Source organism: Dryobates pubescens, chromosome 17, assembly GCF_014839835.1.
Source record: "Dryobates pubescens isolate bDryPub1 chromosome 17, bDryPub1.pri, whole genome shotgun sequence".
Lineage (NCBI taxonomy): Eukaryota > Metazoa > Chordata > Aves > Piciformes > Picidae > Dryobates > Dryobates pubescens.
The window spans coordinates 13,338,311-13,351,897 of record NC_071628.1 but is presented as its reverse complement, the minus strand read 5'-3'; the positions used below and the strand labels follow the sequence as shown (position 1 = coordinate 13,351,897).

The window sequence follows — 13,587 nt, the reverse complement described above, 5'->3', positions numbered from 1 at the left end:
TGGTTTGGGGATCTTTTTAGTAGTGTGTTTTGGTTTTTGTGGGTTGTTTTTTTTGGGGGGTGGGGGTGGTGTTTGTTTTGTTTTTGTTGGTTTGGGTGATTTAGTTTGTTTCTGGGGTTTTTGGCACATGACCTTTTTATGAAAAGGTGTTCAACTCATCCTTGTTAAGGCAACTGCAAAAGGCATCAGTAAGCAGTGAAAATAATTTACACTGACAAGAGTGCTTGTGTCTGCTCTCTGTATAGCCAGTCAGAAGAGCTTTGCTGGGTAACCATACTTGAAAACTAAAGTCTACACATTCTAGTGCAACTAATGAATGAGTGTGCTTTATGCCGCCTTCTTTTTGTCATGATCTCATAACCCAAATCAATGTTTCATAGTGTAAACAAGGATGTTGTATTGTTTTGAGGTTTAATGTTCTATCTTGCAGTCCGGTCAAAAGAAAAAATTGAGGAACTGAAAACCAGAGGGTTGACTTAGTTTTACTGAAACGGAGGAACTGGATAAAATCTTGCAAGCCTAACAGTAATGGCAAAAGTACTGAATTAATAGCTAGGGTATGAGAGCTGCCTGCCAGGATGTATAGGAAATTTGAGCTTAGAGGATGAGTAAGAGTTGAGTAAGGGACAAAAACATCGAAATGGGAGAAATAAAAAATGTTATGGACAAGAATAGAAATACAGAGTGTATTGGAAACAGCTAGACTCTGTGTGCTCCAGTCACCCAGTTTCTAAAACAACCATAATTTCTGTGGCTAATTCTAAATACACTATCAACCCTGCATGCATGTGTAGAACCACTGTTTCCACTGAGGGGCAGACCAGAAAGGCTGAAGGAAGGGATTTTGAGGTATCTTACTGTATGTAACTTGTTAAAAGGCTGGTGCACGAAAGGAGTAGTTTTGCACATGAGGAGAATGCAATCCACTGATTAGTCAGATTTTAAGACATCCGGCCAGGATAGGGTGTGAGATTTTGAGATGGGTCCTGAGACAGTGGACAACTGAAAAAGAAGAGCTAGAACATGGCCTCTTCAGTCTGACAGACATGGTTTTGAGTCCCTTCAGGTTGAAACCAAGTCTTTTGTATCCTGGTAAATGTTCTAACCACAGTGCCACCAAGTGGAAAAGGAGCAAGACCATATCCTTCCTTGACTCCTGCTCATGTTTTTAAACAGGCTGGTTTATGTGCAGGCATGGCAAGAGGTTTCAGGGCTTAGCTTGCCAATTTGACAATGGTACTTCTTCAAGGCTAGTATTTCTCTGTATAGAGAGGGCAAGATTTTAAGTCAGACTCCTCCCTTCGTAGCTTATTGTCTGCTCTCAAGCTATGCTCTGTGGTAGTCTTGAGCCTTATGAATTCTGCTCTTGCATCAGCCTTGAATTTGCTTTGCATGCATTGCACAGAAAGACTGCACGCATCAGCTTACTCAGATCTTTGTGTTGCACCAGGGTCTAAGATCATAAAAGTATTTGGTATTGCCATAGCCGAAGTCAAACCTGGCCTTGTAATGCAAGTGTTCCTGTACATAGGATATAGTATCCCAGAAACACAAAAATTGGCCACAGCAAGAAGCCTGATCTGAAGGAAATAAATTAGTCAGTAATTATTTATAGAGAAAGGCCAGCTGAATATTAATTGGAATCAATGGCAATTACTGTGCTAGGAAGAAACAACTTAAAATGAAATCAATTAAAGGTAATGCCTTGAAGGAAGGACAATGATATTTAATTTAAATTGTTTTAAAGGGAATTCTGAACTCTTAAGTTATTGTTTCCATTAAGAGTTTTAAAACATTTTACATTAGAAATGGAATTGAATTTTTTTTTTCTCAAAGGCAGAGAACAAAAGGGAATATTGGCAGCTTTTTATTCCACAGGATACATCACGAATTATACAGAAGTCACATTATCCTACAGTTCTTTCCAAGTTTTTAAAAAGACATTAAGTGGCTGGTGGGGAGTGGGGTGTTTGATGAACTCCAAACATCCTCTCTTACTCAGATACGACTGAGAGACTGAGGGAGCTGGGATTGTTTAGCCTGGAGAAGAGGAGGCTCAGGGGAAACCTTATTGCTGTCTACAGCTACCTGAAGGGAGGTTGTAGGCAGGAGGGGGTTGGTCTCTTCTCTCAGGCAACCAGCACCAGAACGAGAGGACACAGTCTCAAGCTGTGCGATGGGAGGTTTAGGCTCAAGGTGAGGAGAAAGTTCTTCACTGAGAGAGTCGTTCGCTATTGGAATGTGCTGCCCAGGGAGGTGGTGGAGTCACCGTCCCTGGAGGTGTTCAAGAGGGGATTGGATGTGGCACTTGGTGCCATGGTCTAGTCATGAGGTCTGTGGTGACAGGTTGGATCTTTGAGGTCTCTTCCAACCTTGGTGATACTGTGAAACCCTATCTACAAAGTAGTAGTGTCCTCTGACAAATTGGGAATGATTGACAACTGGACTGGTACTCCTCATGAGTATAAATTTCCCAAGAATGTGAGCTGGGAGTATAAAACAGATACTGATCTATATGAATTTGCTAAATGCAAGGCTTACCCATCCAGTTTAAGTTTTTAACCTGATGGCAAGAAAATGGCCACTCTTGGCTCTGACAGAAAAGTCAGAATTTTCCATTTTCTGACTGGGAAGCTCATGAGAGTCTTTGATGAATCTCTGAGTATGTTTACTGAACTTCAGCAGATGAGACAGCAACTACCAAACATGGAGTTTGGCCAATGTATGGCAGTTGAGCATGAGCTGGAGAAAGTGGATGCAGTAAGATTAATTAATTTAATTTTTGCTGAAACTGGACACTTCAACATTGTTCCATACAGAATGGGCATTAAGGTCATAAATGTAGAGACTAACAGGTGTATTTGTGTCTTGGGGAAACAAGAGAACATCAGAGTGATGCAACTAACATTGTTCTAAGGAGCAGCAAAGAAACATCGCGCTGCAATCACTATAGAGAGGAAGGCATCTTAAAATCCTGGTCTCCAGAATATCCAGGCAGATCCAACACCATGTTTTACATGTTTACTAAATGTGAACCAGAAGACACAATGAGGGCAGATTATGATAGATGCATTTAATGAGAAACCTTCTAAAGAAGAGGTCATGGCAGCCACTCAGGCTGAAGGTCCTAAAAGAGTTTCAGACACTGTCATTATCCACACAAGCATGGGAGGTATTCATATCACGCTTTTTCCTTTGAGTGCCCCAAAACAATGGAAAACTTCTGTGTACACAGCAGAAATGGTTATTACAATGGACACATATTTCACTGTATCATCAAGGGTTTCATGATTCAGACTGGTGACTATTTATGGGCGATAGGTTGGACTTGACGATCTTGAAGGTCTTTTCCAACCTGGTTAATTCTGTGATTCTACTTAATCCTTTTCACAGTATTAAATGGTAAATAACATGCACTGGTTGTAAATTGATATATTCTGGACACTCTTCATAGTTTTTTTATTTCTTTGTATTGGCAAAAAAAAATATCAAAGGCCTGTTTCATATTTTTGTTTGGTTTGGGAGTTGGTTTTTTGATTGTCTTTCCCCTCCCTCCCCCCCCCCCGCATGAATTATCTCTTTATAGTATTCACCAAGGTCTATATAGTCCCTGTGTTTTTAATGTTTTCTGCTTAGAGATGGTGTTTCAAAAGTTAGGTACATCACTTCTTGTTGTTGTCTAGCTTCTAAATATGGAAACCTGGAATATTAGTAGACAAAAATATTTCTCCACTTTTCTTGACAAAGGAAGGGGACACAAGTTATGAACTGAATTTTCTATAAGGTTTGTAGTATGTCCTGAAAGAAAACCATGTCCTATAATTGGCCTTAGGTATGACTAGCTCCAGTCTCATTTTTAGCACATGAGATAAAAGAGGTAAAAAGACACTTTCAGAATGTGTTAACTACTGCCATCCCATAGTCCCTTTGTAGAGAGTTTAACACTACCTGCACAAGCAGTATAGCATGCTCCATATACTGTATCTACATTGTTAATCTTGTCTCCTTTCCTGTGCTTTCTGCTTGTACAGATGAAAGGACTGATCTTGTAGCAGTAATCTCAAAGGAAATGTTTCCTGGATGGTATGGAATGCATGTTGCTTAATATGTTGGGTGCTTTGGCCTTTTATGACAAATTGCCATTCTCATTCCATGAGGGACCATAGGAACACACTCCCATTCTCTTATATATGGTTTAAAACTTTTACACATCTGCATGCAGCTTGTACTTTCTCCAGCCCCTATGCTGAGAATGAATGTGTTGTTTGGAATGATCTATAGCAGATGCCTCAGTGTAAACTGTACTGGTTGCAGTGGTTTGACATTACCTGAAATTCTGATAGAGGGGAAAGGGAAGGAACTCCCGGGAGAGCTTGGTCCGGTTGTGAAACCAGGATTTGCATCAGCTCATCCTTCACTATGGGTTAAGGTAGTTACAGCTGATTGCAGGGCACCTTAAGCTCTCCAGAGGTTTGCCAGATAGAGCACTGCATGGAGAAGGTTGCGAAGAGTTGTCCTAAGCTGTATCAAGTGCATCTTTATCAGACTTGTTCTGCACAGTTCATCAATCTCCAGTAAAGTAGTCAGAGCAATCATTTCACAGAAAAAGCATAAAAGCAGATACCCTTTTTCTGAAACTTTGTGTATTCTCTGAAGGATGCACATTTTGAATGCATCAGGCCATCTGCTTGGGGGATCCCAGCAGCTCAAGCTGCTTTGTGGTTTGCATTACTTCAAGTTATTATTTACAGTTTTGCAGCTGTCTTGCTGTCAGTGCCACACTTACAGAGTTCAAAGTTGCCTGTCTAGCAAGCACTTTATTTCTGACATTTCCTTCCCTTCTCTAAGGAACCACTTCTCTCACTGTTTCTCTCCCTTGTCCTTAAACACAGACAGTCTTCAGCCAGCTATCACTGCAGGGCCAAAGGAACACTGCGCACCCTTAACTGAAAGATGTTTTGCCTAATGCAGACACACTGGTGTGGGGGTTATTTGATAAGTGTCGGCGACAGAGACTGGAGTCAATACAGACAACCAATATGATCGAGTATTGTTCTAGTAGTGTCCCTTTATTGTACGAGTATTGTTGGTTTATTGAGGGAACTGCTACAACTTATAGAGACTCGAAGAGCATCATTGGCATAGCTTCATTGGTTCCCCATGAGTGACCATACATCATGCTATTACAGATTATTGGGCAAACTACTACTACACATGAGGTTCTTGATGCAGGTGTGCGTCCTGTTATTCCCAGATAACTTTCTGTGTTTATAGCTACCAGTGCCCTGCTTTAGCTACATGCTGCAGGCACAGCACTGTTTTGCTAAACTGCTAGCTGCTTCTGCACTTATACTGAGCGTGGCCTACCACCATGTCAGGCACTAAGCCTATACTGTCAGATTGCTCACACTGCTTATTGCCACCATTGCCACAGATAAGCTTCAAGACACACACTGTACAGATTTGGATTTTGTAGTTAGTTGCTTACAGCACTGCAGGCACATTGTATTGGTTTGGGCTGTATTCAGGAAAATTATTTTCTTCTTTTGTTTGCAAGGGAGAGGGAAAAAAATCTGATCAGCCTTCCTCTTTTTGGATGAGATTTAAAAAAAAAAACACTATATATTTTATTTTCTTTCTGCCCATTTTTTTTCATCTAGCTCTGTTAACATATGTAAATGTTATCTTCAAAAGCTTGAAGGCAGTTCCCCTCAATTCATGAAACAGAAATACCATGAAGACAGTTGGGAAAGTGATTCCTAATTGTGTTGCGCTTTGGGGTGAAATCTGTAGAATATCCAAATAAACAACTGAGACATAGAAAGTATGCAGGTTATTTCTGGAGCCCAGAGAGGATTCTGTTCTGGTGCAGTCTGTAAGGACATCACTGAGTTATTCTGTAATAGTAAAAAATCTGGTCTTTTTGTAACCTCACATAGTTAGAGGTTTTCCATTTCACTTAAGCTAGGTTTTCAGGGATCTCGGTGCCCAAACTTCATTGTTATTGCTGATTTAAGCATTGCTTAAATGCAAACATGGTGCAGTAGGAAGTCTCTGTGAAAATTGCAGTGACCTTTCTTTTAATAGGTTCAGCAAGGTGTTTATCAAACTTTCTTGGTAAGCAGCAATTAGGTAACAAACCATTTCACATAATAATCTCTCATAAAACTCTTACTGCTCTAAGCACTGATGATTTCCCCACATCTTTGGTGCAACACTTGCAAAACATTTGAATGGAGTTTGCACTTACTGTGTATAAGAAAAGTGATGTTTACTGCCTGCACAAGCCTCCAGAGAAACATTCTGCATAGCTCTAATTCAAACTAGACCAGCTGGGCAGATAAATTATAATGTAAAACCACATAATTTCTATTAGAATATTTTATGGAAATGAACAAAACTAGGTATGCTTGCCTTCATGAGGTTTTCCCGAAAAATGCTGAATTTACTATAATTAGTTTTGTTCTCTGCAGAAACCATCATTTAGTGGTAGCACTATTAAACAAGTGAAATACAAATTACAAGTGACATTTATATGATCATAATCATTCCTTCCTGGCTGCCAGGAATATTTTTTCAGAGAGGAACCTGCATTTTTGCAGATGGCGTGAAAAAAAAATGAAGCTTGCAGAGCACACCATTATTCCTGCGAGGCTGTCAGTTCGTTAGTTGAAGCAGCCAAGTCTTGACGAGATGCAACTGATCAGCAAATGGGAAATGAGCAGGAGTATAAATCCCCAGCAAACTGAATCATTAACATTTGCTGCCTGCATCCTGGAAACCCAGTAAATCAAAAGTGTCATGATATATCAGGACAAAATATCATTACTAATTGGGATTAATTTGCTGCTGTGGGATTGCCAACCTTTGCTGAAAGGAAGGAGAAAGAAAACCAAACCTGCTTGTTAACTCTTGTTACTTAATTTCTTTTTCATTGAAGCAACAACTTTGTTCTGGATGTGTGTGTGTGTGTGTATAGTATTAGATAACAAGGATTAATTGTGTATAACCTTAAGCAATGTTAGAGTGACTTTATTTTTTTTTCAGTTGTGGAATGGAGGAAGATCCATTGTCAGCTTCATTAAGCACTTGGTTTCCCAAAATACTCATTGATACTTCCAAAGGTTTCTGGAGTGCTCTTCTCTCAAAGCTTGCTACAGCTGCAAGCCAGCTTCATGGCTCTCTTCAGAGACACAGAAGCAGGGAAGTGCTGGAGGAGCAGTCCAAACCCCCTAGAGTCTTCAGCCAACTGTCACAAAGAGGCCTGAGGAAATGCCCAGTCAGACGCAGCTTGTAGCCTGTGCATGCCTGGTGGGGAGGCTGGGCTTATTTTTAACTTCCTTGTACTTACACAAGGCAAGGCAGAGGACATCAGAGACAAGCTGGATCTTGAAGGGGAAAGATGAGATTAAACCAGGCTAATAGGAGTTGTGAGAGCATGTTACTTTTCTGAAAAGCACAAGGCAGGGGGTGATAGTTGTGTGAACAAAGTGTCGGGTTGCTCAGTATCTGTAAGTTACACAGAACTATAATTTTAGTCAAAAATTGGCCCAATCCAATCATCTTTTGCTCTTTTTGCATGCTGTGTCCCTATTTAAAGTAAAGGAGAGAGGCATAGGACATAAAGAAAAGTGTGGTAAGAAACAGAAGAGAATTCCTGAGATAGGAGATTTCTTCATCTATCTACTACCACCACTACATTTCAGATTCATTTTTACTCCAGTTACCTCTTCTGCAGGTAGGCTGACAGAGAAGAATTAAGAGATTGTCACATTTGGCTATTCAGCTTTCCCACGTTCCATTTTCCATCCTTGTGCTCATGTATCCAGATCTGGTGACATCCCTTAAAAAGTTCTTGTGCTGGTTCTTTCTGAGAAGATAATGCACAGTCAGTTAAATATCCACTTGCTCCTAATGCCATTAGATGTTTCAGTGCCTGTTTCAATTCAAAGTCACCATAAGCTTGAATCCTTTCTTGCTGATGAGTTGCCCACTGATCTTCCATACTATGTCCTCAAAATCTCACCAAATTTTAGTTAAGCATCTACTTAATCTGCCAGGTTTATGCATGTTCTTCTTAAATTTCTGATGCTTGCCCCTTTCTAATGATTTCTTGACTCTTCTGCACAGACTAAATCATTGTAAATACAGGACATGAAGTTATTACGGTGCTCCATGACTGCCATGCAAGTAGAGAATGGTACAGTTGTAACATACCTCTCGTGTGATGTAGGTCTCTTACATTGTAACCCTCCTCTCCTACTGTCTCCTAAACTAGAGTAGCAGAAAAGGCTTTTACCAGTTTCTTCCACTTCTTTTTGTCTGGGGTCATTACTTCATGTTTATGTCAAAGAGAGGTCATATTTTCCTGTTATAAGCAACCCTCTCTCCCTCTTTTTTTTTCTTTGTAAGTAAAGCGAGAAGGTGCACTTTATGCAGAGATCAAACAAGCACACAATAAACTGATATCCCCAGGTTCTTGCATTGACCTGAGACAATGTTGCTATATTGACTGTAATAATCCAAACATCCACACTGACACTAAAAAGGGAAAAGAACAATAGTCTATAAATAATTAAGAGAAAATCGTTTGTTCTCTGTTTAATGCTCAGAGATAAGCTCCCATTTCAGCTTGAGACGTGTTACTGCCAAAACTGATAGGCCAAGGTCAGTCTGAGTTTTGCACAGACCTCTCCTTGAAATAATATTCTCTTGTTCAGAGAAAGAGACTAAGTGCATCTTTGGTGTAAAGCTAATGCCTCAGCCAGTGGGGCTTGTGTTAGCTAATGCCTGAGTATGCTCTAAATCATGGTTCTGTGGATGTGTTTTATATCCTCATTTAGGCACTCCCACAGTGGTGTATGCAGGAGATAAAAGAAATGCCATGCTGAAGAAGAATTCTTCCATGGCAGAAGTTGGGCTAGGCCAGGAGACACGTGCTACTGTTTCTGGCAAGCACTGTAGAGGGAGTACATTGGCTAGAAATGGAAAGCCATATATGAGAAATACAAAAAGGCACTATGACTACTGACCTCTTGTTTGAGTGTGCCTCCAAAGGATGCAAGAGAGTTTGGACTGATACAGGTTTTTTTCAAGAACTGTCATGTAGAGGAAGGCTGTTTTATGCAAGCAATACTTTGAACCAGGGAAAGAAGTTCATTGTGGGAATAAGTCCACAAGTTAAGTAGAATGGTGGGGACAAAAGCAACCCTCTCTGACATTTTTTTCACATGTTTGACTGTGGTGTGACTGATATGTTGTGTTTGGATGAAATTGCTGAGCAGAGAGCAATGAGCTTATCAAAGTAGAAGACAAATATTAAGCAACCCTGTGCTTCTATCAGTGACTAAATGAAAACAACGACAAAGCAAAATCCTCTCATTATGAAGCACTACATTATACTTATAGCCCACATCTCGTGACTCATTTGTTTAATATGTGTATTGGATGGCTTCAGATGCATGATAAACTACCAGCTTGCCTACTGAGCTCAAGCTGACTTTATTAACACCATCATTAAAAGCACATGCACAATATTCCATGAATTTAAAAGAAAGAAGCTCTTTTAATTAGTGTAACTCAGCTTAAAGTTCCCAATACCTAATTTCAGATTCAGCCACACAAAGTATAGTACCATATCAGGAACTGAAAAATGGCTTATTTGAGACAGACAGTCAAACCCTATAGTGTGCCCTGTTGTGCTTTTGGGTCCCCATTCACATAGACAGCTAGGAATTAGGAAGACTTTCTTAAGTCACCTTAGTTACCATTAATGAAGCAGTGTCAGCTCAGTTAATGTGTAACACAGATTGTTAAAGTGGGTGATACATACCATGGTTGTGACTTCTATTGTTTTTTCCCCAGATCACTTAAAATACATATGCATAAATTCACATTATTATTAAGTAGGCTATTTAAAGTCCTTGTCTGCCATGGGCATTCTTCTTCCTTTCACCCAAGCATAGCTGTTGACACAAAAGATTACTTTTTAATCTGATTTCTGCTGTATCAAACAATGGCAGATGGCAACAGCTGAACAGTGCTCCAGGCTGGGAAGGCTCTGGCATAGAAAGCCTTCTCTGTGTGCTTTCACTTTGCCACACTTCAATTTTCAGAAACTTATGCTGCAAAAGGAATCTATCCATGTGTAGTGTACTCACCTTGCCCAATTGAACAGTTTGTCATATTGCAATTAATATGTTAATATAATTCTTGTTTGCAGAGTAGTTCTATGTGGACCTCTTGGTCTATGTACTTCCTGGATATTCTGGTCTTCAGATTCTGCATTTGCATCGTCTTTTCTGATGACCTCACTGGCCTCTTACAACTTCCATGTTATTCTCAGACACAGGGGTTTTAAGTCAGTTAGAAATTAAGAATTTATGAACAAACAATCCTTCACATCTTGGTTTAATGCATCTTCCTTTTTTAAGTTGAAATAGTGTAAAGGTTTCCTTTGACACCATTCATGAAAGGTTGCTCTCTCAAGATGAGGTGTCTGAGTCACTGTTTTTTCATAGATTGATGGAAATTTATCAGGAAATATGATCCACTCTTAATGTTCCATGCAGTTATCTGGAGTTTTCTGGAAAATCACTCAGAAAAACAAGCAAGAATGACATAGTAAATCCCTTACCCATGTTGGGTTTTGTGCATTTGATGAAATGTCTGTTCCCTTACAAAGATTAGTATTTGCCCTGCCCTCTGTTACTGAGTTGCATACAGCTGCCTTTTTCTATTGTATTTGAAGGAACGATTCTCCTGACAAGTATTTTGTGCCTCCTGCTGTCACCACAAATACTGTAGAGTCATTCATGAAACAGGTCATGAATTAATATAGGGGAATATCTTCTATCCCCATGTTCATAGCAGATGAACACCAGGAAATGAAAACAGATTCATCTACTGAATTTTCCCAAAGGTTCTCTATGATGGCATATACCTTCTATTTTTTATTCCCTTCCCCCCCCCCCCCCGCCCCCCTTTATTTACATAATGTGAACTTAATCCATGGCAGATAGGAAGTTGGGAAATGCAAGTCTAAGACCCAGAGTTGATTGTATGTTTTTAAATTAACAATTTTCAATATATTCCAATAACTTTTAAGACTACTTCTGAAAGCAAGATTGCGTTGTTGCCCTCAGAAGAGCCATCCAAATAGTACTGATTGCAAATGCCTACTAAAAACACACATACTGAGTGTTTGGCAGACTAAGCTCCTAGATTAAGAGCGTTCCACTGACAGATTTGGTTTTGCACATTCTCAGCCAAACAAGAGGCTTGACCTTTCTAAGAGCATCTTCCTTCATCTTTATTTGGCATACTGTATAGATATGTATGTATATATCATGTATACTTATGTACATACATTTATGTCTACATATAAATGTAGGTATATATGTGTTTATGCATAGTGTTTGTTAGTATCTAAGTCAGTTGTTCAGTGAATCTTTACAGTCTTAAAAGGTACTTCACTGAACTTCACTTGAAATTCACTTGAAACCTTGATTTCTTCCTTTGAAAATGTAGCGTTGCCATTCATTTTTCAATTGCTTTAGGTCAAAGCTACAACAAAGGAAAAATGGCAGGTTTTAACAAGAGGGAATGTGCTACAGAACAAGTAAAATTTTTTTGCAGTGTCTTGTCACTATGCTTTCAACAGAGATATTGTTTCAAACACAAAGCATTGCCAGGAAGATGTAAGAGAGCTGATAATACAGTTTTGTTAACACTACTGTTCTGCAGCGTCAGTTGTAGCATTTAAACATTCTGATCAGAAGTGAAAATAGTCATTTTTTATGGAGTAATGAAAGGTCAATAATTTTTATTGTTAAGTACTTAAGGAAGGAGCTAACTTGAAGACAGTAGTAATCACTGGCCTTGAAAACAAACTTCTGAAGTTTTGTCACTGGATTGAAATTACAATGGTTTTTAGAAGTGGGCAACCAATTTAATCAAAGCATTTTCTGCACACACAGAGGCAGTGTTCTCCTATGCAGTGGAGCACTTGTACACATTGAATGAAATGCATGCTGAAGTGTCCATAACTATAGTCCTCTTTGTTGGCATTAGGAAAAACATGGTGGGGGAAAAAGAGTGAGGTGTGTGTATGAAATGGATTTTAGTTGTTTTGTTTGGCGTATGAAAGGGATTTTAGTTGTTTTGTTTGGGGATTTTGTGTTTGTTTAGTTTGATAGCCAAAGTAGTTCGAAGCCTACAGGCAGCCAGCTGTAGTAGATCTTTGAAAAAATAAATTATACTTTAGCCTAAGCAGCAAAGGTATTTCAGGTCCACATCTTCCTAGTTCTGCAGTAGGAATTGAAGTGCTGAATTACTTTGCTGATGTTTACTCCATGACTTACTGCACTTTTTTTGTATTTTTAAAGCTTTGCCTGAAATTTACATTCACAAATCCTGTTGCACATGGACTTTGCCAGCACGTTTCCATTACGTTCTTTGATACCCATATAGCTGAGCCTTACAAAATTAGGTGCAAGGTTTTATTTTTCAGCACTTTTATCTGGAGATCTGACATTTCTAATGACTTGTTCAGTGCAGCAAGTAAGGTAACTCTGGTTACTCTTTCATAGCACATACTGCGCTGAGTAACAGTCCCCAATAACTTCTGATCCTCTAGAAACTGAAGGGTCTGTTTTGGGTTAGTCATGGAAGTTTTAACATTATTTTAATTGAACTTTATTCTCACTGGAAATGTCAAAGGATGTCTCCTTTGGTTTTCCAAATGAAAACAAACCAAACAAATAAGGGGTGAAGATTGGACTAGCTAAGCTCTCTGCAGTTGCTGGAAAACATGAAAATCTTTAAAGTCAATGTATTTGAAATATGCCAGCTACTTGAAATACTTTATTATTTAGACTATTTATATAATTCCATCACTGTACAATTTGCTCATGACATTAATTTGAACTTATGTCTAATGCCTTGCCATTTAGTTCATTGTTGTCACTGGTATCTCAAGTAAAAGACAGGAGCTGTAAGTGTAAATAAAAATGTTCAGTGTGCAGTAGCAGTACGTTAATAGTGCTACCAAGAAAAAATAATTATATTAGCATTATAGAATCTTCTTCTTCTCTTCAGAATGTGCAGTGCAGTCCCATTCTCTTATGTCATTTGTTCTATATTGTCCTTACATCAGGTAATAGGAGCTCAAATTATTACAGCCTTCAAACGAAGCATCATTTCATACCTTATAGAAAGCAGTAAATGACAATTTTCTTCACATTTTGAGAGATGCATATTACCTTTCCTCCAACCATCATTTGAGAGACAAATTGCTTTTGTAAATGTATTTAACACTGGATAATGTCAATAAGAATGTACCTTTGTTACCCTGCTTGATCATTCTGTCAAATATACAAGCATGCATTTTAAAAAAGGGAGAATCCACAGAATAATTACCTGGGGTTTTTTCTACAATATTTAATGAACTTCCATCAAAGTTTGGCTCATGATAGCCACCCAGAATCAAATTAGATTGTTATCCAAAGTTTTAAATTAAAGCTTTTAACTACCTTACTAGTGTCAAAGAAGTAGAAGATTTTAAGTCATTGGTACCTCATAAGGAAC

General features: G+C 38.9%; 1 protein-coding gene across 1 annotated transcript in view; it reads left to right on the top strand.

The window, feature by feature from the left end:
- Nucleotides 1-604: 604 nt before the first annotated feature.
- PPWD1 (peptidylprolyl isomerase domain and WD repeat containing 1) overlaps nt 605-13,587 on the top strand; it is a 126,896-nt gene continuing 113,913 nt past the window's right edge. Inside the window, 6 exon segments of the mRNA XM_054169223.1 lie at nt 605-608; nt 1,941-2,010; nt 2,388-3,004; nt 3,007-3,064; nt 3,066-3,193; nt 3,196-3,321. Coding sequence (XP_054025198.1) covers nt 605-608; nt 1,941-2,010; nt 2,388-3,004; nt 3,007-3,064; nt 3,066-3,193; nt 3,196-3,321 — 1,003 coding nt within the window.